Raw genomic sequence first — 25719 nt, 5'->3', positions numbered from 1 at the left:
CTCCCTCTGCCTCTCTCTCTTTCTCTCTCTGTATCGCATGAATAGATAAAGTCTTTTAAAAAATAAAAATAAAAATAAAAAAAAGAACATAAAAAATGGCCAAAGAATCAGAATAGATATACCTCCAAAGATCTGCAAATGACTAGGAAACACATGGGAAGGTGCTGAACATCACTATTTATTAGGGAAATGCAATTCAAAACCATGAGATATCAATTCACATCCACTAGGATGCCAATTCCCCAAACAGACAAACAACAAAAAATATGTAATAAAAATGTTGGTGACGATGTGGAGAAATTGGAACATTTTTACATCACCAGTGGGAATGTAAAATGGTACAGCCACAAAGGAAAGCAGTTTGTTTCCCAAAAAGTGAAAACAGAGTTACTATATGCCCTAGCAATTCAATTCCTGGGTATAGATCCCAAAGGATTAAAAATATGTTCACATTAAAAACATGCACACTGGGATCCCTGGGTGGCGCAGCGGTTTGGCGCCTGCCTTTGGCCCAGGGCGCGATCCTGGAGACCCAGGATCGAATCCCACGTCGGGCTCCCGGTGCGTGGAGCCTGCTTCTCCCTCTGCCTGTGTCTCTGCCTCTCTCTCTCTCTCACTGTGTGCCTATCATAAATAAATAAATAAAAAAAAATTAAAAAAAAAACTTGCACACCCATGTTCATAGCAGTACTATTCACAATAGCCAAAAAGTGGAAATAACCCAGGTGTCCCTCAGAGGGTGGATGGATAAATAAAATGTAGTCTATCCATACAATGGAATATTATTCAGCCACGAAAAGGAACAAAGTACTGATACGTATTATGGCATGGATGAGCCCCGAAAACATGCTAAGTGAAAGAAGCCAGGCACAAAAGTTCACATACTGTTTAATTCTATTATATGAGAGATGCCTCGGTGGCCCAGCAGTTGAGCCTCTGCCTTCATGCCCAGGGTGTGATCCTGGAGTCCCGGGATCGAGCTAGATATGTATATATATCGACTCGATCCAATCCTGGAACTCCAGGATCACACTTTAGGCATGAAGGCAGGCGCTCAACCCCTGGGCCACCCAGGCATCCCAGAATAGGTAAATTCATAGACAGAATGTAGAGTAGCAGTTGCCTAAAGCTAGGAGTAACTGCATATTTCAAAAGTGCACATTTTAGGGCAGCCCGGGTGGCCCAGCGGTTTAGCGCCGCCTGCAGCCCAGGGCGTGATCCTGGAGACCCTGGATAGAGTCCCACGTCGGGCTCCCTGCGTGGAGCCTGCTTCTCCCCCTGACTGTGTCTCTGCCTCTCTCTGTGTGTGTCTCTCATGAATAAATAAATAATCTTAAAAAAATCAGTATCCAAAGACAACAGCCCAGACCATTTGTAGGAGGTATGGGGCAGGTCGCTGAGATTCTGATGGTTGCATCAAGGAAACCCAGGTCCAGGCAAATAGCTAATGGGTGGAGCCACAGTTAGGTATGTCTGCCTTATGAGCTCTCTGCTTGCAGCTTCTAGTCCTACGCTGTCCAATAGGAAAACCACTAGCTCTTGGGGCTACTGCATACTTGGTAAGTGGCTAGTCTGAATTAAGATGTGCTGTGAGTGAGTGTGCAATGCACACTTGGCTTTGAAGACTGTAGGGTGAAAAGAATATAAAGTATCTCAATTTCTTTCTGTTCATTATATATTGAAATCATACTGTTGATATACTGTATTAAATAGATCGATTTTGCCAGTTTTTTACTTTCTAAACTACTAAAAAATCTAAAATTATGTATAGGGCTCACTTTTATATTTCTATTGGACAATGCGACTCTAGAGTATTTGAGCCCCTGGGGCATTGTAGGAGAGCTTGGTATTAATTCATTCACAAAATAAAATTTTACTGGCATCCTTGGCTGAGCAAGCCTAAAGATGATCATTGGTAGTTCTGCTTAAGCTGGGAAGGGGTTTATCCCCTGTACTTCCTTTATTCTATTTTATTTATTCATGAGAGACAGAGAGAATGAGAGGCAGAGACACAGGCAGAGGGAGAATCGGGGTCCACGCAGGGAGCCCAATGTGGGACTTGATCCCCGCACCCCGGGATCACGCCCTGGGCCGAAGGCAGGTGCCAAACTGCTGAGCCACCCAGGGATCCCCCATATCTTTTGTATTTTGACAAGCTTTACTATTTAAGTGGAACTCCAAGAAAAGTTACCTTCAAAAGCTTAGTGATCTAATCAACGTCCTATATTTGCTGATATGTCTCAGTCAGACCTGAGGATGGGCGGGAGGGGTGGGGGTGGAAGGAGCATAGAAAATTGTAATGCTAGGCATTGGGATGGCTCAGCCCGTTGAGTGGCCAACTCTTGGTTTCCACTCAGGCCATGATTTCAGGGTTGTGAGACAGAGCTCCACATTGAGCTCTGCACTCAGCAGTCTGCCTGTCACTCTCCCTCTGCTCCCCCCCCCCCACACTTGTGCTCTCTCTCAAATAAATAAAATCTTTAAAAAAGGCAGGGGGCGGGGGGTGGGGGGGTAATACCTGGGTGGCTCAGTGGTTGAGCATCTGCCTTCTGCTCAGGTGGTGATCCCAGAGTCCTGGGATGGAGTCCTGCATCCCGCGCTGGCAGCTGGGAGCCTGCTTGCTTCTCTCTCTGCCTGTGTCTCTGCCTCTCCGAGACTCTCATGAATACATAAAACCTTCTTTAAAAAAATCGTAATGCAAACATCAGGAGAGTAGAAACTTGGTCAAGTTCATTCTCCTATCCTTGGCGCCTGGACGGGTACGGGTGCCAGGCACGAAGTAGTAGCTTCTTGCATATCTGGATGAGTTAAGAGGTAGAGTTCTGTGGATACAAGAGTGAATTAATTTTCCCGGGAAGAGGCCTTTGGCTTTTGTAAATCTCCAAGGAGCCTCGTAGGCCCCCGAGGGGCCAAAAAACAAAACAAAACAAAACAAAAAAAACCCCAAAACCCACAACACAACAACAACAACAACAACAACAACAGCAGAACCCGCTTAATCCAGACAGGGACACGACCTTTACTCGAAATCAGTGCCGAGCACTGGCTGTTCTCATTCTGGGGGCTGGCCAGACCTCGGCATCTGGAAGGATCTCCGCGCTTAAAAATGCCAGTCGCCACCATTTTCTCCAGGTACTTTTCCATCCCTGCCCCCACAGTCCCGGGGGAAAGGGAAGCAATCCTGAAACCCTACCTAGCCATTAAGAGGAGGGAGACGGAGGAAGGAGGCGAAGCGGCGAGACAGCGAATCCGCGGGCGCGCAGCCCCGGAGCAGAAAGGGCCCCCCGAGGGCCGCGGCGCCGCCGGGACCCAGCCCCCCAAACTTTGCCAAGTTGCGGGCGCCGAGCGCGGCCCGAGGCGCGGGGCGCGGCCGCGGGCGGAGCCGCCCCCTGACGCCGGGCCGCCCCCTCCCGGCCCGGGCCGGCCCCGCTGGCTCCGCTCAAAGTTTGCGGCCGCCCCTGCGCCCGCCCGATGTATGGGTGATATACTGCGGCGGGTGTCAGGGTGAGGGACGGCCATATTTGCCGGTGCGGCCCGACCGTCAACAACAAAAAGTGCGCGGGAGCGCGGCGGGAGCACGGACGGGCGCCGGGACGCCGGGGCCGCCTCGCCGCCGCCCGGCCTCGCCGCCGCCTCGCCGCCCCCGCCCCCGCCCCCGCCGCCGCCTCGCCTCGCCTCGCCGCCGCCGCCGCCGCCGCCGCCCCCGCCCCCGCGGGCCTGGCCCCGGCGCCCCTGCGCGCCCCGCCGCTCGCGGGGATGTCTTACAAACCGAACTTGGCCGCGCACATGCCCGCCGCCTCCCTCAGCGCCGGTGAGTGAGTGCGCCCCGCGGCCCGCGCGCGCCGCGCCCCAAGTGCCGCCAAGTTGGGGGCCGGCCCGGCCCGGCCCGGCGCTCGGGGGCCCGCGGTGGCCGGGGGCGCCGGGCGGCGGGTCCCGGCCCGGGGCAGCGCGGCTGCCGCCGCCATGATTCCGGCGCCCGCGCCGCCAAAGTTCGCGGGGGCGCCCGGGGCCGCGGCGGCGGGGCTCGGCGGGGGCCGGGGGCGCGGGCGGGCGCGCGCCGGGTGCCCCCCACGCCGGCGGCCGAGGGATCGCGGGGAGCGCGGCGGGCGAGGGCGGGGGAGGCTTTTCTCTGCCTGTTCCTCCGGCTTTGGGCGGCTCGGCGAGGGCCCCTGCCGGCGGGAGTCGGGAGCAGCCGGGCCACGCCGCGAGCGGGGCGCGGGGCGCGGGGCGCGGGGCGCGGGGGCGCCCTTGGGGCGCGGGGCGCGGGCGCGGGCGGGGGGGCGGGCGCCGGGGGCGTGCGAGCCGGGCCGGGCCGGGCGGGGGCCGGCGGGGGCGGGGGCGGGGCGGCGAGCGGGCGGCGAGCGGGCGGGCAGCGGGCCGCGGGCGCCCTGAGGGCGCGGGGCCGCCGGGGTCAGCGCCTGCGGGGGACCCGGTCGCCAGCGGGGGCTCGGGCTGCGCGCCACAGCCTCAGCCGCAGCCGCAGCCGCAGCCGCGGGCCCGAGCGCCGCCCGCCCGAGGTCCTCGGCGCGCGCCGACTGACAGAAGTTGAGGGCGCCGGGGGCTCTGAGCGCCCGCGGACAGTGGCGGGCGCGTTCCAGCCCAGACCCCGCGCCTCGGGGCCCCCACTTCCGGGCTTGGGAGCCCCCGCGGCTCCGGGCTGCAGGGGCGTCCTCTCCCTTTCCGGGGCTAGAGCCGGGCGAGCCCAGGAAACTCCTCCCGAAGTTGTCAGCCAGCTTCAGCCCGTGCGCAGGGCTTGCCCCAGGATCGGGGAGGCCTGCGTGGGGGGACGCAAGACGGCGACGTTAGGCGGGACCCGCGTCGCCCCATGCCCGGCTCTTTCTCCTTCAGACCCTGCGCTGGAAATAGGCTTCCAGAAAGCCAGCGCGTTGGAGGGGGGAGGGGGTAGGGGGGAGGGGGGAGAGGCCTTGTGGGGGAGGGGGTTGGCCTTGCTGGTCAGAAATGCCACGTTGGCGGTTGGCCGCAAGTTTTGGGCCTTGTCTCCAAACGTTGACTCCATGATCCCAAAAATCTGAAGAGGGACCCAGGGAAAAAAAAAAAAAAAAAAAAAAAAAAAAAATATATATATATATATATATATATATATATATAATGTATGTATTTTAACTTACTGGGACACAGATTTGGGGGTTGGAAAGAGTTAAGATTCAGGGTGCCGGTGAGGGTATAGTTGAATTCGTTAAATTTGGGATCAGCGTGCCAGGAACACACGGCCACTATTTTCTCACGTGTTCTCACCACCTCCTTTGGGGTCTGCAGACCTTACAGAGAGGCAGACTTTGCGGCCCAGGTAGGATTTCTCCTTGCCTGCTTCACCTGTCTCTGAGGCGGGCAGAGTGGAAGGTCTCCCCGCCAGCCTGGACACGCTGGAAATCTCAGGCCTGGCCTGGTATAGTGGAGGCAGGTGCCCTACGCTGGGACCTTTGGGGATTGGGGTCAAGTGACAGGGGCACCCACTCAGGACCCCTGAAGCCCTGTTCTGGGCTGGCTGGCACCTGCGCATGGGTTTTCTCCTTTGGTGATTTCCAGGAGTACTGCTGAGGTCCCCAGAAGCTGGTGGTTTTTTTGGAGGGGGGCTGTGCCCCTCCCCACGGACCCTTTAGAAAGCCCCAATCTCCCCCTGCCATTTGCATCCAAGATGGACTCTCGCTGCCGCTCCTCAGGCTTCCTTGTCATCATCCCTCACGCCCTCCAGCCCTGCCTCCTGCTCGCGGGTTGCCAAGCCGCGGCCTGGCCGGCGGTGGCAGTGGCGGAGTTAGACAAAGCCCCCGCCTCCCCGCCGGAGAGCACCCCCCCCCAGGCGCCCCAAGTGGCGGGAAGGCCGCCAGCTCCCCAGGCCCAGGCCGCTCTTTGTCTGGCGTGGGGGCGGGGAGCTGCGCCTGGCCCCAGGAGCTGCTGGCCTCTGCCAATCCCTCCCTCGGCTCGGGCCCTCCCTGGTCCCTGCACACTGCGTGCATTGTCTGTGATGCTCAGAGACTGTCGTGCTCACGCCCAGTCTGGTTTTCTCCCTGGCCTCCTGCAGCCTCATGCTCTGGCCCTCCCTGTGTCTGCCGAAGTGCGTGGGCATGAGTAGAACTCAGGGCCCTTCTGCCATCTCTCTCCAGGGCCACATCTCCCCCTGCCTTTTCAACAAAGAGTAAGGGACTGGCACTGACACAGAATTGGGGTCACCTACCACATCACATGGTGATGGGAAAGGCAAGCCCCGAGCTATTACCCGACCCAAACCAGGAGATTTCTCCTCCCTCTCCCTTGGCCTCGCAAGACCTAACCCTTGCCCCATGGAAGAGTGGGATGTAGGCCTTTAGACATTGTGTTGGGAATCATTGCCCCAAACAGATAGAGAAACTGAGGCCCAGAGAGGGAAGGGCCTCATCCAAGGTCACACAGCCAGGAGTGGCACAGCCAGACCGGCTTCTGGTCCACGCCCTTGTCTGTAGGAGCTCAGATGGGACTGGGAGGCAGGGAGGCAAGAAACCATGACAAGCAACAAGGGGTGAGGGCTAAGGATGGTGCAGGGAATGCACTCCTGAGTCCTGCTCCCCTCCTGCCTAGGAACTGGAATCTCCCAGACACTTTGGTGCTGTGCAGGGCTGCATACTCCTCCCCTGGTCTTGCATTCAGCAGCCTGGCCTTCCAGAGAGGTGTGATATCTTGGAGTGGTCAGGACTGGAACCCAGGTCTGGGGCTGCAAAGACCACATTCACTGCCCTCATCACAAGGTGCAGGGAATTGGGGTCTGGCCGCTGTGGTGAGGGGTGCTTGGGGGGGCACCCACCCTGCTCCGTTCCTGTGCTCTGGCCACTGCACATCTGAGGTTGTTTTGGAGGGAGGTCACAGATGTGTTCCCAGTTCCTCCCCATGCTGACCAGTCTGCCCCTGCAGCACAGGTATATTCCCGTCCCCACTTCAAGGCCTGCTGTCTGTGGCTCAGAGTGCCCCAGGGGTGTGCCCACCTCCCAACTTCGGGCTGGCAAAATCCCTGTTCCTGGCTGGGCACTCCCTATTTGATCCTAAACCTGGGCCCTGGGTTGGAGTGGGGGGAGGTGAGATCCATGACAGGCCCGGAAAGAAAGCAAGGAAGACATCTTGGGTACGAGCTGTCCCCAGCTCCTGGACAGAGGGATGGCTGTCGGGGTGCTAGCCTCTTCCGTGCCATGTGGCTCAGGGGAACACCCACCCTCGCCAGACTGTGTCTTTACAGTGAGGGGCTCCAAGGCTCCCCTAGGGCCCTTCCACTCCACCAGCCTGAGCTCCCGAGCCTCCTCCCTCCTTTTCCCCCTCCCCTGCTCACACCAGATGAGCAGCTGGTCGGTTTGGCCAGCCTGGCACCAGCTGTCCATCCCCAGGGCCAAGTCTGCGTAGTCTGCCGTGTGCATGAGAGACCGTTTGGCTCTGGGGGCGGCAGGCAGAGGGGGAGCTGCTCCTCGACTGGGCGTGGAGGCAGGCGGGCGGCTGCTGAGGAGGGCTAGGTAAATTCTCCATGGTTACCGCTGTTTGTAATTCTGCAGGACATCCTCTACCCGCTAATGGCCACTTGGACGCCATTATGGGTCTGCAGGCTTCCAGCTACTGAGCTGGAGCCGGGAAATGCCCTGCTGGTGACTCCCCACCCCCATCCAAGAGACTCCATTCTTAGCCGGGCCCTGTCCCCATGTGGTCCCCCACAGCTGAGGGACGATGTGTCTGAGTGCAGTCCCTAAGCGGGGCCTTAGCCCTCCCCTCTTTGGATGTGATCCATCCAGGCGTAGAATCCGACTGTCCAGAATCCCGTCGCCTCTTTGGAGGGGCTCAGGGAGATTGAGAGGCTCCTGAGGACCCCCCAGAGAGACTGTGATATATTTCAGATTCCTGACTTCGTGTCCAGTGAACCAGTCTCTGGCCAGGGTTAGGTCTCAGATGCTCTGAACGCCCTGTCTTCTTACCGTATGCCTGGCAGAGATTTGGGCGGAGAGGATATGGAGCAGCCTCAGTAGCAGGTGGGCTCTTGTGGCAGTGATTTGGGTCCAGGTCATCCATCTCTGGGGAACGGGACCCCGAGAGAAGGGACTAGCAAGGATTAGGCCAAGAAGAGCAGTAGACTTCATCGTTGCTACCAGTCCTGACTGCGCTGATGGGGAGGAGTTCTGTGATTGATGAGCGATGTCTGCCGTGATGGTGGATATGAAGAGCAGTGACCTGTTAGCTCCCTTTTACTATCATCTGGGGTGAGCATCGGCCATCACCAAACAGGACAGGAGAGGGTCTCCGTCCTATGAAGACGAAAGGCTGCTGTTTGTCGTGGGTCCCAGGCAGGGGGTCTCTGCTCTGTGTACAACTACATGATCCCTGATGCTTTGCTTCTCCTCCACAGCTGGGAGTGTCCACCCGCCCTCCACCAGTATGGCCACATCCTCCCAGTACCGCCAGCTGCTGAGTGACTACGGGCCACCATCTCTAGGTTATACCCAGGTACGGCCTTGGGCGGGGATTGGGGGGCTCTGGGGCTGGTCTGGGCATGGAGGGGACATGCTTCCCACCCTCCAGGGAGGGGAGAGAGCTGGTGAGAACAACCAAGGAGTAGAGGTGATGGGATGAAACAGTGTCTGAACTTCCTAAAGCTCTGGCCCCGGGTGGTACATGTTCAAGCTTTGAGGCATCAGAACAGAGGAGTGGCAGGGTGTTTCACGGGGACACCAAGAGATGGGGGACAGGGAGACCTGAGTGCCACAGGTCCTGTTGGGGCCACCACCCACATGTGTCCCTGTGGTGGGGGGCGATGGGGGTCTCTGTACCGCATTCCTGAGGAAGTAAGGCCTGACCTGGGCCCTGGATCTGAGCCGGGGCAGAGGAGAGGGGAGCCCCGTTCCCACTCACTCCCCACAAAGTCGCCGCCCTAGCATAGAGGGGGACAGGGCCCATCTCCTCCGGAGCCCAGATGGGCTTTGTCAGGAACTGGTGGCCCTGGAGCCAAGCTGCAGGGGACTCTATACGGTTCTGCTACCTACAAGACTGACCCCTGCTTGGCAGCCTTGCAGAGATCTGTTCCTCACTGGCAAGTGGGGTCGGCACTGGCCCTGGCCTCACTGCCTGTCATGGGTGAAGGGACCCGTCCAGGCTCCCGCCTCAGTGCCTGCCAGCCATGGCTGTCCTGGGGTTCTCTGCCACAATTGGAACGTGGCCGCCTTCTGAGGTTGCCATGGAGGCTGTCCCTGGGAGTGGGGGACGGCTGGCCATGCCCCACCAGGCCCTGCTGTCCCAGGAGCGGGAGCGCCAGAAGAAGCGGCGGTGGCGGGAAGACCACCAGGCCAAGAGGCGGCACTGGGAGGGCACTGAGGAGCTGGGCAAGGACAGGAGAAAGGCCCTGGAGGCCAGGAGACAGAGGCAACAGAGGAGGAAGGAGCAGGCGAGGGCCTTGTGGGGGGGCTGCGGGGACCCAGCCTCACTCATTGGGTGCATACTTGGGCCGTGGAGGGGGAGGGCTTATAGAAAAACAGATTTTTTGGGGTGGGCCCTGCTGGCAGGGGGAGGATGGGTAAGTGGAAACACATTCTGTCCAGATGGTCTTTGGCAATTATTTATAGTTCTCCAGACCCCACGGTATGGCCCACAGCTTGTCCACTGTCATTCCCCTGGGATGGTGCATCCACCTGGATCCTAGGAAGCACCCAGTACTTGCTGAGACAAACCAGTCCTTTTACTCATTTAAGATGATTAAAGCCTTCTGGAGGCTGCTAGTGGTTTCCTTGAGTGTAGGAGGACAGTAGAGAGGCCCAGTTTTCTGGTCAGTGGTTATCTCTCAGCGTGTGGCCGGTTCCAGCAGAGGCAGAAGCTCTGGGAACCTAGGCCAGGCTGCCCTGCCTCTAGCCACTGCCTCTCGGTGGGCTTCTCCCTGTGCCCTGCCCTCGCCGTGGCTGGCATGTGGTAGGGTCCTGACCATGGCCTTAGGATCAGGATAGGGTTCAATCCATTTAAACTTCTTCTGATTTTAGGGAACTGGGAACAGCCAGGTACCCCAAAGCAAATATGCTGAGCTGCTGGCCATCATTGAAGAGTTGGGGAAAGAGATTAGACCCACCTATGCAGGGAGCAAGAGCGCCATGGAGAGACTAAAACGAGGTAAGTAGCGGGATCCAGACACCCCCTGCTGGGTGCTAACTGTTGTGAGAGGTTTCCAGAGGGGGGGCGCTCTCTGCCCCGTGGGGCTCCTGTTTGGTTAATCTGTGGAGGCATCAGCAGGGGCAGGAATGGGCCGGTCATGGGGTGTAGACTGTCCTTGGGATCTGATGGGAAGGCTTTGCGTGCTCCTTGGGAAGGTCCATGTGCTTTAAGAACAGAATCTTTACAGCCCAGATCTGTAGCTTTGTCTGTTGCCTGCTCTGCTCCTGTTGGCTGGTACTGGTCCCAGGGAGCCGCAGGAGGACAAATGCACCAGGCTTCCTTCTCTGAGTGGGTCTGGGACAAGGAGTAGTCAGGTCCTGGGTCCTGTGTTGCCCTTTGTTGTCAGCTCTTTGGAGCGGAGCCCAAGGGGCCAATGGGTCTATCTTAGTCTGGGGAGGGAGAGCAGGAACACTGAAATTCCTTCATGATTGAGGATGGAAGGAAGGGCAGGAATATGGTGTCACAGAAAACCAGTGACTCATGTGAAGATGTGACTGACCAGCTGATTCCAGGGGGAGGTGAAATCGGCTGCTACCTCAGGAAATAAATGGGGTGGAGGGAAGAAGATGATTTCTGTTTTAGAAGGTGGCAATTCGGAGCAGCAGTGGCCTAGGTACGAATTTAATTTCAGAAAGGATCTGGTGTTTATTCAGAAGTTTGGAGAGGCAAGTCTGAAGTTAACCTGGGATGTAAAGAGGGGCTGCTGTGGAGGCTGTGACCCCACAGTGGTAGGCAAGGCTCCTGCCCATAGCAGTGGGCTTTGCTGCTGTTTACCAGGCTTTCATGGACAGATTGGCTGGCTGGCCGGGTGCTTACGGGCACAGGTGTGGGGGAGGGGAGCTGACAGATAGAGGCTGGACCCGGAGAGGGCTTGATAGAGGTGGGGTTAACCCCGACCCACCCCTGGGGGGCCGGTGGGCGTCACTCTGCATCTGGGCTGCTGTTTGGAGTCAGGGGAAATAAGACAGTCCTGGCACCTGGAGTCCTGGTTACCTGAGTGAGAACCCCCGGAAAGATGCTGGACCTTAGGACACCTGGGTGGCTCAGCAGTTGAGCGTCTGCCTTCAGCTCAGGGCGTGATCCTGGAGTCCCAGGATTGAGTCCCATATTGGACTCCTCGCATGGAGTCTGCTTCTGCTGTTTCTGCCTCTCTCTCTCTGTGTCTCTCATGAATAAGTAAATAAAATCTTTAAAAAAAATTTTTAAAAAAGGTACTGGACCTTGAAGTCGAACAGGCGATTTGCAGTCACCAAAAAGAACCAGTGGTTCAGGTTAGCCTATGGATATGTCTAATGACCACTCTGGGACATGTGTCCCATGAACAGCTGGTCACCCAGTCACGCTAACTAGTAGCCAAGTACAAGTTAGCTAAGTTTATGTCCTAACAAGGTGAAGAAGAGTTGTAAAAGGTATGATGGACTCAGGTGCATTGTTGATAGGTCAGCAAACAGTAACTGGTAAGCCAAGAATGATTTTTAGTTTGTCGTTTTCTTTTTTAAAGATTTTATTTTTTCGTGAGAGACACACAGAGAGAGGCAGAGACATAGGGAGAAGGAGAAGCAGGTTCTGCACTGGGAGCCCGATACAGGACTTGATCCCCGGTCTCCAGGATCACGCCTTTGGCTGAAGGCAGATGCTCAACCGCTGAGCCCCCCAGGCGTCCTTGGTTTTTAGTTGTTAATGGTGGAAAATGATTTTGTGACAGGTGGAAATTATCTGAAATTCAAACTTAAGTGTTCATAAATAAAGATTTATTGGAATATGGCCACACCCATTGCTTATATAATGGCTGCCTGAGTAGTTGTGACAGAGACCATGTGACCTGCAAAGCCTGAGATTTACTGTTTGGCCCTTTCCAGAAAAAAGTCTTCTGAAGCTCAGAGATAAGATTTGTGAGATGTGGATGCTTGCGTGACTTTGGGGATGTCATTCACAGTGCCCTCTGGCAGTCATCTCTTAGAGGGAATAGATTTTTGATATTTATTATTTATTTATTTTTAAAGATTTTATTTATTTATTCATGAGAGACACAGAGAGAGGCAGAGACACAGGCAGAGAGAGAAGCAGGCTCCATGCAGGGAGCCGATGTGGGACTAGATCTGGGGACTCCAGGATCATGCCCTGGGCTGAAGGCAGGTGCTCAACTGCTGAGCCACCCAGGCGTCCCTAATGTCTATTAAAATGAGATAAGTATCTCATGGCGTTCACTTAAAGGCCATGACAAAAAACAAAAAGAAAAAAACACAGCAAACAAACCCAACAACCAAACCAGAGAGAAAATATGGGTAGGGGAGTAATAGAGCAGAAGATGCTCTAGGCACCTGGAGGGCAATGTCCTAACGGATATGGTTGAACATAAATGAGCAGTCCTTTTTTTTTTTTTTAAGATTTTATTTATTTGATAGGAAGTGAGAGCACAAGCAGGGGGAGCAGCAAAGGGAGGGGGAGAAGCAGGCTCCCAACCCAGCAGGGAGTCCAATGTGGGGCTCAATCCCAGGACCTCAGGGTTATAACCCTGAGGCAGAGCTAAAGGCAGACACTTAACTGAGCCATGCAGGCACTCCTAGGTGAGCAGTGTTGCATCCTAACTGTGCAGCCTGGACATTGGACAAGCCCTTTCTAGAACTTAGAATATGAAGAAGCCAGAGAAAAATATGATTTGAAGTCATGGACTCTCCAGAGTGGGTCCGGCCTAACGAAAGCGGATGGAGACACATCTTCTGTACTCTGACAGCATGACAGGCAGAGAGAGCTTGCTGGTTGTCCCTTTGTGTGCAGGAAGGGATTGTTAGGGAGCCATGAAGAGGAGTTTTGGCTAGGAGGCAAGGGCCTTTCAGGAGGGATGAGATGCTGGTGTGTTTCCAAACCGCTGGAATCCTGGGGTGGTTTGGATGCAGGTCCTGAGTTCTTTCCAGGGCCAGGGTTTTTCAGTTGGGTTGTGAAGGGAGGCCCTCTTCCTCTTCTGGAATGGGTTCTGCTGGATGATTCTCAGCCTCTTCTCTTCCAGGCATCATTCACGCCAGAGGACTGGTTCGAGAGTGCTTGGCTGAGACGGAACGGAATGCCAGGTCCTAGCTGCCTATCAGCGTAGAAGGTTTTCCATCTTCTTCCAAGACCAGAAGTTACAGCTCATCTCCCATGTTCAGATGAAACTCTTGTTTTCAAAATGGTAACAGTTTGGTTTCTCCTTCCCGTGTCCCTCCCATGGTTCATGAGGCTCTGAGATTGAGAAATACTTTGCAGTTGACTAGGATTTACATTTTAAATAGGAATTACCCAGGGTTTTTTGTTTTTATTTTTATTTTTATTTTTTTAAGCATTTTTATTTTTTTGTTTTCTTTTTTTTTAAGCATTGATTTAAAAGATGCACGTAAAAGATCCCTATCTCACAGCAGATATCCCAGCTCCTTTCATCCTCTTTTTGGAGTACACTTAAGTTACTCAGATTGTTTTACATGATCTTTCATAAGCTAATACAACTTTGAGGGTTTTGTTTTGAGTGCATACGTTTGCCACATGGTGTGGATTCTGCTTAATGTAACTTCTTTTGAGCTTAATTAAGCATTTGCTTGCATGACTATTAGTGCTTTGAGGTCAATTTAAAAAATGCACAAGTTATAAATACAGAAGAAAGAGCAACCTACCAAACCTAACCTAACAAGAACTCCCCCTCCCCCACCAAAATTTTCCTACTAAGACTGTGTGGATTTCAGTTCTGCTTTTCCTGTAAGTTGGTCCAAACATCTGGAAGAAAATGACTAAAACTGTTTGCATCTTTGTATGTATTTATTACTTGATGTAATAAAGCTTATTTTCATTAACAATTTGTATAAGGTGTGGGTTCCTTGAATCTTTAAGTGGTATTATTTTTCTTTTTTTTTTTTAATTTTTTTTTTTATTCATGATAGTCACAGAGAGAGAGACAGAGAGGCAGAGACACAGACAGAGGGAGAAGCAGGCTCCATGCACCTGGAGCCCGATGTGGGATTCGATCCGGGTCTCCAGGATCGCGCCCTGGGCCAAAGGCAGGCGCCAAACCGCTGCGCTACCCAGGGATCCCCAGTGGTATTATTTTTCAAGTGGTATTTTACTTATTTTATTTTACTAATTTAAGAGAGCGCGTGCAAGAGAGAGAGCACAAGCAGGGGGCGCACAAGAGGGAAAGGGAGAAGCAGACTCCCCTCTGAGCAGAGAGCCTGATGCAGGACTCTGACCCCGGACCCTGAGATCACAACCTGAGCTGCAGGCAGACACTTAACTGACTGAGCCACCCAGGTGCCCCTTAAGTGATAGTTTAAAAGACAGCTGCTCAGGGCACCTGGCTGGCTCAGTAGGTAGAGGGGCAACTTTTGATCTCGGGCTTGTAAGTTCAAGCCCCACCTTGGGTGCAGAGATTACCTAAAAATAAAATCTTAAAAAAAAAGTAAATAAAATCTTTAAAACAAAGCAAACAAAAAACAGCTCCGATGAGATGGGAGCTCCCGGTCACAGAATGTTTGCCCACCTAGCTCCAGAAACCTGTTGTATGCAATGCTGTAACCACTGTGGGCTGAGGAAGGAACGGGTTTGCTTAAGTCAGAAGGTGGGGGTCACATGAGGCTGCATTCTGGTGCATTTTACTTGCAGCAGACTTAGTGTCACCAGGGGAGAAAACAAGAATGTCAGTGTTGCGTCCATTGCCTGCCCACAACGAGGCCATTCTGGGCTTTCATGTGTTATCTATCCTGGGAGCATTTCTGGGTGCAGGAGGCATGTGTTTCTCATGTGCAGCCACTGAAGTCCAGCTGGCTACATCTGGTGCTCACTGGAAGGATCCCCTGCTCTGGTGCTGGCGAAGAGCTGCTTGCGCTGATGTGTGGAGAACTCGAGTGCTGGTCCCCAGCAGCGCCTTCCAAAGGGATCTTGTGGTGGTTTTTACCACATTCCTTAGACACTAATTCCCAGGTGGTGAGGATTCACTGTGGTGAGCGGTTGACAGAAACAAATGAGGGAAGTGGTCAGTTTTGCAGGCAGGAGGTGAGGGCCCAGCCACAATAGGTCTAAGGGCTGGGCTGCTAAGAGTCAGCTCTGAGGAGCAGGCTTGTCTGCATCTCTTTCACGCACCTCACAGCAAATCCCAAAAGGTACAAGAGAGGAGACAGATTGAAGCCTCTGTCCCTCCTGTCCATAGCTCCCAGAGTTCTCTTCCCACCCTTACCCACTTGTCATGGACCCTTCCAGGTGCTTGGCTACCTTCTAAGTGGAGGTCCACAGAGGGAAGGGTCCTGGATGCTGCGACCAGGTCTCCAGAGCCTTGCATGCAATGCTGGAACTTCTAATCCAGCTCACTCCAAGGTGAGAAGAGCCTTCGATGGCTGCCTTAAAGGTAAATTTATTGGGACACATGCCCTGGGCATGCGGTCTGTGGCTGCAGAATGGGCTAGCTTTGCCTGCAGACCCTGTCTGACAGGGACTATCTCCCCTCAGGGTTTTTTTCCCCTACCTGTTTTATGGGTGAACACCTGATGTGTTCTGACAAGCCAAGCTATTACCCTGTGCCTAAAAACCCCAAACAATTGTCACAAATCAGGTTTCTGGAAACTCATAAATTTACTTGTAAATCAACATATAGGGAATGTGGGTATTTTTCTAAAGTAGGTTCTACACCCAACATGGGACTCACGCTTATGACCCCAAGATCAAGAGTGGCCTGCTCTCCCTATTGAGCCAGTCAGGCGCCCATCTTGTGTCTTCACATCACAGGATACTTGGCAAAGCACAGTCTATTAAGTTAATGGGATAAACAGGCAGGTTACCATACTCACGTGTCTACTTTTCTCTGCCTTGTTTTTCTTTTATTCTTAGTCTGACATTAAGCTAAGGGATGTCTAAGTATCGCTGAGCAATAACCTCCCAGCAGATGAATGGTGGCACTAAATGCCATAATGTGTGTGTGGTTTTTTTCTTTCTTTTTTTTTTTTTTTTTTTTTGGTTTTTTTCTTAAACATTTTATTTCTGAGGTGTCTGGGTGGCTCGGTTGGTTAAGCATCTGCCTTTGACTCACCTCATGATCCCAGGGTCCCAAGATTGAGCCCCACATTGGGCTCCTTGCTCTATGGGGAGTCTGCTTCTCCTCTCTCTGCCCCTCTCCCTGCTTGTGCTCTCTCTCAAATAAATAAAATGGTTGAAAAACAAAGATTTTAAGTAATTTACACCCAATGTGGGGCTTGAACTCAACCCTGAGATCAAGTGTCCCACACTCCACTGATTGAGCCAGCTAAGCATTCCAAAAATGCCACTAATGTTTGACTCCATTCCAGTTTTCAAAAAAAAAGAAAAAGAAAAAAAGACCTTCTTTAGTAATGCTTTTTTCAAAAAAGTTTTATTTTTAACCTTTGGTAATAAAGCAAGATACAATCACACAAATGTGTAGTTTAACAAAGTCTGGTGACATCCTTCTAATTACTGCCCAGGTCCAGAAAGAACTTTGTCAGCCATCCATGGCTCCTCCTAGTGTCCTATCATGACGACCCCTTTTTATTTTTATTTTTTTAGAGAGTACATGAGCATGAGGAGGGCAGGTTGGGGGTGGGAGGGAGGCAGAGAGAGAGAGAGAATCAAGCAGACTCCATGCCCAGCATGGAGTCCAACTTGGGGCTCCATCTCATGATCCTGAGATCATGAACTGAGCCAAAATCAAGAATGGGACGCTTCAACAACTGAGTCAGCCAGGCACCCTGCCTCTGGCAAGTTCTTTAGTTAGAATCTGCAGTTTTGGGATGCCTGGGTGGCTCAGTGGTTAAGTGTCTGCCTTTAGCCCAGGGCGTGATCCTGGAGTCCCATGATCGAGTCCCACATCGGGCTCCCTGCGAGGAGCCTGCTTCTCCCTCTGCCTGTGTCTCTGCTTCCCTCTTTCTGTTGATCTCATGAATAAATAAATAAAATCTTAAAGGAAAAAAAAAGAATCTGCAGTTTTTTCAGGGGTGCCTGGCCGGCTTAGTTGGAAGAGCAGGAGACTCTTGATCTTGGGGTTGGGGTTGTGAATTCAAGCCCCACGTTGGGTGCAGAGATCTTAAAAACAAAGCAACAACAAAACATCTTCATTTCTTTCTCAGTGGACGTTTTTACTTAATTCCCGGAGTTCTTTCAGGAGCTTCTTTTTTTCTAGGGTTTCCTTTGCTCTTCGTTTCCGCTCTTGCTTTTTCTTCTCTGCCTCTTGTTTTTCTTTGTAAACAATACTGTTTTCACCGTTGTAGAAAATATCCACTTTCTCTTGTAGGATTTGCCGAGCCAGCTTTCTGTTCTGATCAACTGATCTTGTCTGATGGCACTGCAAGAGAGTATTTCATAATGAGAAAAAGTTTGTTCTGGGCAGGACCTCAGGAATTGCGGATTCAACCTAGTAACTCTCCAGATGGGGATGGGCCACTCGCCAAGAGTCCCAGTGAGTCTGTGACAGAGCGGAGACCATCAGCCCTCCTGCCTTTTTCAGGCTTCATTCTGCCCCCCACCCCGCTGTATTATGTGGCTTTCTCCACGATCGTTTTATAATTAAGAGTGTGGCTTTGTTTGGAAACAATGATAGCCTTCTGATAATTTAAAGTTCTCAAATAACTTTGAAAATATCAGCTGATATGTCTAGCTTGTGGCCAGGGAATAAGCCCTCTGTCTGCACCATTTATAAATGTAAAATTCTTTTTTTAAAAATAAAAGTAATAAATAAAAATTAAAAAAAAAAAAAAGGGATCCCTGGGTGGCGCAGTGGTTTGGCGCCTGCCTTTGGCCCAGGGCGCGATCTTGGAGACCCGGGATCGAATCCCACATCGGGCTTCCGGTGCATGGAGCCTGCTTCTCCCTCTGCCTGTGTCTCTGCCTCTCTCTCTCTCTCTGTGACTATCATAAATAAATAAAAATTAAAAAAAAAAAAGTAAAATTCTGTCTCAAGGAGGAAGATAACATCTTTATTATTAGTCAGCCATAACCTTGATTAATACCTAAATTATTAAGGGCAAGTGCCTTGCAAAGCTATTTGATAAAAAATTCTGTGAGGGGATCCCTGGGTGGCTCAGCGGTTTAGCGCCGCCTTTGGCCCAGGGCGTGATCCTGGAGACCCAGGATCAAGTCCCGCGTCAGGTTCCTTGCATGGAGCCTGCTTCTCCCTCTGCCTAGGTCTCTGCCTCTCTCATGAATAAATAAATAAAATCTTAAAAAAAAAAAAAAGTGTGAAATTAGAACGAAAGAAGAGTACCAAAAGCAAATCTGCAGTAAGTTTATAAAATAGTTAAAAATCGGGTCAGGTTTCAGAATTTTATTTGTTGCTCATGAATGACACTTTTTTCTCAAGAAGGAAAACAAAACTAATTGAGGTTTTAACTGATAGGCTCTTGGCTCAAATGCTTGGCAGTGAAGAACAGTTAGGAGCACAGACTTTGGGCTTGGTCTGGGTTGATACCTGCAGCTGTGGGATCTCAGGCAAGTTAACTAACCTCTCTGTGCCTGATTCTACACTGGTACCATGAAGATAAGGTGTAAGGGCTTGTGAGGATGAAGATGGGCTGTGGGTATAGTTGCACAGACCAGTGCTGACCACGTATTTATGGGACACAAGTCTCTGGCATGTGGAGAACCTGCCTTGCCATCTCTTCTCTGCCCTGTGCTCATGCAGCACTTAGGGCCCTCTGGAGACACAGAATGGATTGGCGGTTCCACTGGAAGGCAGCAGGGCCACTATCTGTTAGTAGTGGAAATGGGACAGAGCATTTCAGTATTTCCTAAGGGCCCAGGATGTGTTGAGAGCTGGTGACTCTCTGATCAGAAATGTTTTTTTTTTTCTGTAAAGAAGGAAGACTCCTATAGGCGCCAGCGCCACATACCGCATTTTTGTTCTGAGGGTTAGAAATGCTTTGCCTGTGTTACCTCCCTCTCAGAAGGACAGGTGTCACTGACATGTACCAAAGAGGGGGCGGAGGGATACAGCAGATCACTGAGGGCTGGGACTGCTGGCAGACACTCCAGGTTGGTGTGATGCTTGGGGACCAGAGCCCAGGCACTGCCGCGGAACTCTCCATGCCCAGAGGCTCTGCGACAAGTGTGCCACCTGCCAGATGCCAGGCCAGCAGGCGGCCCCTGGTTCCCAGGGACCCTGGACAGAGGCTCTGAGGCTTTGCAGGAGGTTCTGCCTCAGGGCCCAGAGTCAGGATCTGTGATGCTTGCCGCTGCCTGGGCCAGAACGAGAACACACTTTAGCCGGTCACCACGGTCACTCACGGTGCCCTGTAAGCCGTCTGAAACCCGCCGACCCCCAGCAGTCTTCCTCCTCTACCTTGACGACGATGCCCGAGGGGATGTGCTTCAGCACCACACAGTTGCTTGTTTTGTTGGTGGCCTGGCCCCCTGGACCATGTCCTTTCACAAACTGCTCTTCCAGTTCACTTTCATCCAGGAGAGGCAGAGCAGGGCGGTCCTTCTTGCCTGCCGCCTGGACCATAGTGACTGCCACTCTCGGGGCTGACAGCACTGGCTTTGCCTGAGGTCCAAGGCCCTGTGGCATGGTGCATAGTCTGGCCAGTCGTGCAAGCAAGCCAAAGAAACTTGAGGTACTCATGTGGAGGAGCTCTGCTAGCTTGGGACCTGAGTTGGAGAAAAAAAAAAAAAAAAAAAAAGAGCCTTTCAGGAAGATGCATTCACTCTCAAGATTATACTTCAGGTTCTAGGACCACCTTTCATAAACCGGTTCAGGCAATGGCCACCCAGCCGTCAAGTGGGGGTATTTGGGAAGTTAGCAGAGACAGCAATGCATAACCCACTGCAGCCTTGGAGCATCTCCTGTGATCTCAGGGCTTGTGCCCTCTCAGCTGAGAAATAGTTTTTCTTTTCTTTTCTTTTCTTTTCTTTTCTTTTCTTTTCTTTTCTTTTCTTTTCTTTAAGATTTTATTTCTTCATGAGACACACACACACAGAAAGAGAGGCAGAGAGAGAAGCAGGCCCATGCAGGGAGCCTGATGCGGGACTCAATCCCAGGTCTCCAGGATCACGCCCTGGGCCAAAGGCAGGGGCTCAACCGCTGAGCCACCCGGGCGTCCCGAGAAATAGTTTCTTACAACAGATTGAAAATATCTTCGAAGCACCCAGAGGTGCTGTTTTCTCAGGAAAGAAAGGTTTTGAATGTGACACACAAAAGAACAGGGCTGTTATTCGATAAACGCTAAACAGTGCATCAGGCAAGACTCAGGATCTGAGTCAAGCGACATTATTTCAACGTTTGAGGATCTTTGAAATCAAAATGTAAAGACGACATTAGGCGAGCCTATTTTATAGCTGAGCTTACACGGTCTGACACAGTAAATATCACTATCAATCAATGTCATGATTGTTGTTTTTTAATGTTTCCAGTTTCGTGGATTTGAATAGGAACATCTGTTCCTTCAGTCGCACTGCCAATAACATGATCCAAGTGGTGCTCATCCCTGGAACCATCAAATCAACTGATTTTTATTAAGGTGCCTGTATGGTTCAGGATGCCATATGAGGCGTAGTGAGCGATGCAAGGTGGGAAGGAGTGAGCCTCTGTCTTCATAGAGCTTAGAGTCTAGTTGGGAGAAAAGATGCTAAAAAAGAAGTATTTAACCATTATATTTAAATAGCTACTCCAGACGTAGCAGAAGGCTGAAATGTCTTTGTTTGACAAGTGGATGGTATCGAGAGTAACAGATACCAGGACGTGGTGAATCCCACAGGCCTTGGCTTTCTTCCAGGGGAGGAAGGCAGAATGAGCTGACAGGTGTTAGCTCTTTTCAGAGATGGGTAACCTTCCCATGCGAATAGGGACACGTCACAATGTAGGCCTATTTTCTTACCTGGAAAATGGGTAACTAAGCCCTTCTCCACACCTATCCTGCATAGGATTAAAGATCAGAGGGAAAAAGACTTCTGGAAAGAGTTTTATTGAATACCTTTGAAGTCATGAGACTGGTTTTTAGCAAAATTCCTGTTGCTTAGGTGGATTATGGGAACTATGAACGTGCCACTTGCTTCAGGATTCTTGATCCAGGATGATGTAGGTGCTAAAAACAGATGCACTGCCCTTTTTAACAACTGCTTCCTTTGAAGCTCTAAATAGCTGCTTTTACCCTTTGAAACCTTGTAAATTCTAGCTGATGGCCACTGGTCTCTAACATAGGTACGAAGCTGTGGATACCTAAGCCAATGCCCTAAGCCAAAAGTAGCTTCACCATGCACCAAATAATTTCAGGAGGTTTGCTCTCAGCTCACTTACCTTTTGCCCCCTGTCAGTTCAGGCTGCTAATTTCTCTGAGCCCATGCTGGTCTCTAACAAGCTTTGAGGACGCTTACTGCAGACGTATGCTACTGGGCACTGCTGCCTTGTAAATATGTACATTTCTGTTACTTTACACGTATCTCTCTGAGTACTGGCCCTGAGAGGATGCTGGTCCTCTTTAAAACGACAATACGGTATTCTTAATCTATGGAAAATAAATATAATGAAATGTACTTTTCGGGCCTTGTGCCCATGCTAATTTTCAATCCTGTGACTGACAGGATGGTCTACACTCGCAACTTCTTTCTGAGAAGTATGGCATTCAGTTATGTGTGTCAGTCCCAGGGGGTGACAATTAATGTGGTGTTGGTAGGATGCTCTGTGGCTGTGAAGGGCGAGATTTTGAAACAGAGCGTGCCAGGGAAAGCCGCGCTTTAAAAACTGGTTTTATTGTGTGTCACGTCTTTCAGAAATACACTCAGAAGATGAATGATAAACACAGGCACTTTTCTGAAATCACTCTGACAAAGAGCCCACTCCCCTGCAAATGATTGAGTGAATGAGACTAAGCCGATGTCCAAAATTTCCCTTATTTCTGCTTTCAATCTGCAGAACAAGATTCCTTTGTGTACCAGACAGCATCTAGTCCCTGGATCAGATTCATTACAGAACATGAGCCCGGGGCCTCCTTTGGGGTTTCTCTTCCGCTAGTTAGTAGATCTGACCAGGCAGGACAGCGTTGGAATAGAGTGCAAGTGACAAAGAAAGGAAGTGAGTCTGAGACAAGGCAAAACTCCCAGACAAGGGTGGAGAGTGCTTTTATCAGCTGCTTTGTCACTGGCCCGCTGTGTTTCAAATCTACCTTTCTGTCCTAGTTCGGAGCTGACACACACCCTGGAAGGTCTCCCACCCAAATGGAGTTTAAATAGGTCCCCCGTGCTCGGTTACTGGCTGCTTTGTTTAATGGCTAATTCCAACAGCCAATCGGACGATTCTAAATACTTTTAGTATCTCCGGAGCGTTGGCTCTGCTCCAGTGACTGCTAAAAATGACAAAACACATCCATGGTTCCACGTCCCCAAAGCCCAGAAAATACGGATTGGATTTCAGTTTTTGTGATACTCACAGAGCAACGCAAAAGTCTTTGGGGAACAATAAAAGCAGCTCAAATTAGAGCTCATCGTGACATGGTGACAAGGAGTGTTGGTAAGGGGAAACCGGGAGTCATGACAGCTTGCCCTAATTCCTTTCTGTGGGTGTGCGATTCGATTCAGGGCTGGCTCTCCACCCCAACTTCCCCTCAGCCCTGTTTCTCCTCTGAGGACGGCTTCTGCCGCTCAACAGCTGATTGCAGTTTGGCTTAAAGCGTCTCATTGTCCCAGTCCCTTCCCACTTGGTCAAGTCAGAGATAATAGGTGTCAGGACTTTCCAAAAGGGAATGCTAATTTGTTCAATGAATGTTTTCAACATTTACTATGTGCCAGGCATGAGCCTTGGGGAGCCCAAGGAGAGTGGGGCATAAAAGAGAAATTAAGATGCACCCCCGCCCCGATACTATTGATGGCATAGCCCAGGATGGGTAATGTGCTACAGAGCAGTGGTTCTCTGATTTGACTGTGCTCCCATGTCACTTGGACTGCTTGCTACTGGGACTTGGGATTTGCATTCTGTTAGGTGCCCCCTTTCCTGACCTGGACCAGTCGCCATAAATTTCCTCTTCAGGCCTCCACAGTCAACCATGCCTAGGAAGATGTCTGGCTGCAGGGATGGTACGTTGAGCTCTGCAACGTGGCCTGGGACTGCAGCAAACAGATGTAAACTAGACACAGCAAGGTGAGGCTCATTTCACTAGTAGCTCTAATGCTCTGGAGATGGGGGAAGGGGACAGTGATGTCTCTGCGAGAGATAAGGATATTTGAGTCTGTTTGCAGGAAGTCATAGGATTTCAATCTCTGGACTCACCTTCTGGATGCCATTTGCCCAAAAGTCCCTGCCTCACTATCTTTTTAGAGATACAGAGTGCTAGTTTCTCTTGGCAACAACTTTCATGGTATCTCAACCTCGTAGAAACTTCATCAAATCCAACTGAAGGAACAGATGTGATGAACTGAAATGGGGGCGCCTTAAGAAAGATGATTGGTAAAGCTCTCACCGTGGCACGCTTTCCTGAGCAGACATACCCCATGGAGATTCTGTTAGAGATGATACTATTTCAATAGGTCTCGGGTGGGGCCAGAGACCTGCGTCCCTAACCAGCTCCCAAGTGAGGCTCTGGCCTTCAGAAACCACGGAGTGTCATAGCCAAAAACTTTGAGCAAAGGTGCTTGCCTGTACGGTGGCTCCTAGGACTGCCTGGCTACTGGATGGGAGCTCCCGAACGATGATGGCAAAGATGGAGATAGGGGAAGGACAGTAATGGCAGGAAAGGCAAACATTCAGAGAAAATAATTAAATGAATATCAATTTGGGCAGCCCGGGTGGCTCAGCGGTTTAGTGCCACCTTCAGCCCAGGGCCTGATCCTGGAGACCGGGGATCGAGTCCCATGTCGGGCTCCCTGCGTGGAGCCTGCTTTTCCCTCTGCTGCACTCTATCTCTCTGTCTTTCATGAATGAATAAATAAATAAAATCTTAAAAAAAAGAATATTAATTTGAGCTAATAGAGAAGGTGAAATGGAAACAAAGATTGAGAAAGGGTCATCTGAAAAAGAACACCACGGTGGCTCAGTCAGTTAAGTATCTGCCTTTGGCTTAGGTCATGATCTCAGGGTCCTGCGATCAAGCCTTGCATTGGGCTCCTTGCTCAGCGGTGAGTCTGCTTCTCCCCCTGCTCACTTTCTCATAAGTAATAAAATCTTTTTTGAAAAAAAAGAACACCAATAATGTTTTTATTACATTAGTGTTCTAGAACGGTGTCTGATATGAACATAATGTGGGCCACATGTGAAATTCTAAATTTTCTAGTAGTCACCTTAAAAACAGTCAAATGAGGGGCCTGGGCTCAGTTGGTGGGGCATGCATTTCATGATCTCATGATTATAAGTTCAAGCCATACGCTGGATGTAGAGATGACTTAAAATTGTTAGGTGCCTGGGTAGCTTAGTCGGTTAAGTGTTCGACTCTCTCTCTCTCTTTTTTTTTTTTTTAAGTGTCCGACTCTTGATCTCAGCTCAGATCTTGATCTTAGGGTTGTGAGTTCAAGCCCCAAGCTGGGCTCCAAGCTGGGTATGGAATCTACTTAAAATAATTAAAATAAAATCTTTATTTTTAATTTTTGTTATTTTGAAAAGATTTTATTTATTCATGAGAGACACATAGAAAGAGGCAGAGACACAGGCTCAACCACTGAGCCACCCAGGTGCCCCTAAAATAAAATCTTTAAAAAATAAAATAAAAATGAAGTAAAAAGAACCTTCAGATGAAATTGTTAATATATTTTAAAGATATATATTTAATGCATTTTAGTTAATAAAAGGGCTCCTGGGTGGCTCACTCAGTTAAGTGTCCAACTCATAATTTTGGCTCAGGTCATGGTCTCAGGTTCGTGAGATCAAGCCCTGAGTTGGGCTCTGAATTCAGCAGGGAGTCTGTTTGAGGTTCTCTCTCCCTCTCCTCCTCCCCCAGCTCATGCATGCACTCTTTCTCTCTCAAATGAATAAATCTTTAAAAAATATTTTATTTATATTTAAAAAAGATTTTATTTATTCATTCATGAGAGACACAGAGAGAGGCAGAGGCACAGGCAGAGGGAGAAGCAGGCTCCATGCAAGGAGCCCGATGCGGAACTCGATCCCAAGTCTCCAGAATCACGCCCTGGGCTGAAGGTGGCGCTAAACTGCTGAGCCACCCGGGCTAATATATATATATATATAATATAAATATTAACCCAGGGTATCCAAAATATTATTTTGATATGTAATCAATATAAAAATTATGATATCTTATTTTTTATATGATGTCTTCAAAACGTGGGGTGTGTTCAATGCTCATATCAGACCATGTAGCTCCGGAATCTTGCTCCTCATTATGGTCTAGAAGCAGCAACAGCACCACTTGGGAACTTGTTAGGAATGTGGACTCTCAGGCCCTACTTACTTCAGACTTCCTAAATGAGAACCTGCATTTTATTAAGATCTGCAGGTAAGGGGCATCTGGGTGGCTCAGTTAGTTAAACGTCTGCCTTTGGCTCAGGTCATGATCCTGGGGTCCTAGGATCAGGCCTCAGTTGGGCTCCCTGCTCAGTGGAGCCTGTTTCTCCCTCTCCCTCTGCCTGCTGCTCCCCTTGCTTGTGCTCTCTCTCTCTCTC

General features: G+C 51.0%; 2 protein-coding genes and 1 long non-coding RNA gene across 6 annotated transcripts; 1 reads left to right on the top strand and 2 right to left on the bottom strand.

Moving 5' to 3' along the window:
* Positions 1–6: 6 nt before the first annotated feature.
* LOC129507540 (uncharacterized) lies at positions 7–3328 on the bottom strand. The gene is made up of 3 exons (XR_008664028.1): positions 3194–3328; positions 2519–2822; positions 7–624 (listed from the first exon to the last, which is right to left on the bottom strand). It is a non-coding gene; the product is annotated as an uncharacterized LOC129507540 (long non-coding RNA).
* CDK2AP1 (cyclin dependent kinase 2 associated protein 1) lies at positions 3064–14023 on the top strand. 4 transcript variants are annotated; one of them, XM_055321994.1, is made up of 4 exons: positions 3064–3132; positions 8372–8469; positions 9990–10116; positions 13151–14001. In XM_055321994.1, the coding sequence occupies exons 2-4, from the start codon at positions 8401–8403 to the stop codon at positions 13231–13233; spliced, it is 279 nt and encodes a 92-aa protein (XP_055177969.1). In that variant the 5' UTR covers positions 3064–3132; positions 8372–8400; the 3' UTR covers positions 13234–14001. The 4 variants fall into 4 exon arrangements, with proteins under 4 accessions (XP_055177969.1, XP_055177968.1, XP_055177966.1 ...); XM_055321993.1 differs by lacking the exon at positions 3064–3132 and adding an exon at positions 3687–3811 and having other exon boundaries at positions 13166–14001; XM_055321991.1 differs by lacking the exon at positions 3064–3132 and adding an exon at positions 5137–6740 and having other exon boundaries at positions 13151–14023.
* A 181-nt stretch (positions 14024–14204) lies between these two features.
* Positions 14205–24402, bottom strand: MTRFR (mitochondrial translation release factor in rescue). The gene is made up of 3 exons (XM_055321995.1): positions 23107–24402; positions 19460–19767; positions 14205–17467 (listed from the first exon to the last, which is right to left on the bottom strand). The coding sequence occupies exons 1-3, from the start codon at positions 23153–23155 to the stop codon at positions 17249–17251; spliced, it is 576 nt and encodes a 191-aa protein (XP_055177970.1). The 5' UTR covers positions 23156–24402; the 3' UTR covers positions 14205–17248.
* Between the last annotated feature and the right edge of the window lie 1317 nt (positions 24403–25719).

This window comes from Nyctereutes procyonoides, unplaced genomic scaffold (genome assembly GCF_905146905.1).
Source record: "Nyctereutes procyonoides isolate TBG_1078 unplaced genomic scaffold, NYPRO_anot_genome, whole genome shotgun sequence".
Taxonomy (NCBI): Eukaryota; Metazoa; Chordata; class Mammalia; order Carnivora; family Canidae; genus Nyctereutes; species Nyctereutes procyonoides.
The sequence above is the reverse complement of the archived record's forward strand: the minus strand, read 5'-3'. Positions and strand labels throughout refer to the sequence as shown.

Coding starts and splice junctions, on each gene's coding strand:
- CDK2AP1 (XM_055321991.1), top strand. CDS start 6,467: ATGGGACTGGGAGGCAGGGAGGCAAGAAACCATGACAAGCAACAAGGG. Junction 6,741..8,371: donor TTCACTGCCCTCATCACAAG/GTGCAGGGAATT, acceptor TCTCCTCCACAG/CTGGGAGTGTCCACCCGCCC. Junction 10,117..13,150: donor CATGGAGAGACTAAAACGAG/GTAAGTAGCGGG, acceptor GATGATTCTCAG/CCTCTTCTCTTCCAGGCATC.
- MTRFR (XM_055321995.1), bottom strand. CDS start 23,155: ATGGTTGACTGTGGAGGCCTGAAGAGGAAATTTATGGCGACTGGTCCA. Junction 19,768..23,106: donor ATTTATGGCGACTGGTCCAG/GTCAGGAAAGGG, acceptor TCTCCAACTCAG/GTCCCAAGCTAGCAGAGCTC. Junction 17,468..19,459: donor CCTCGGGCATCGTCGTCAAG/GTAGAGGAGGAA, acceptor ACTCTCTTGCAG/TGCCATCAGACAAGATCAGT.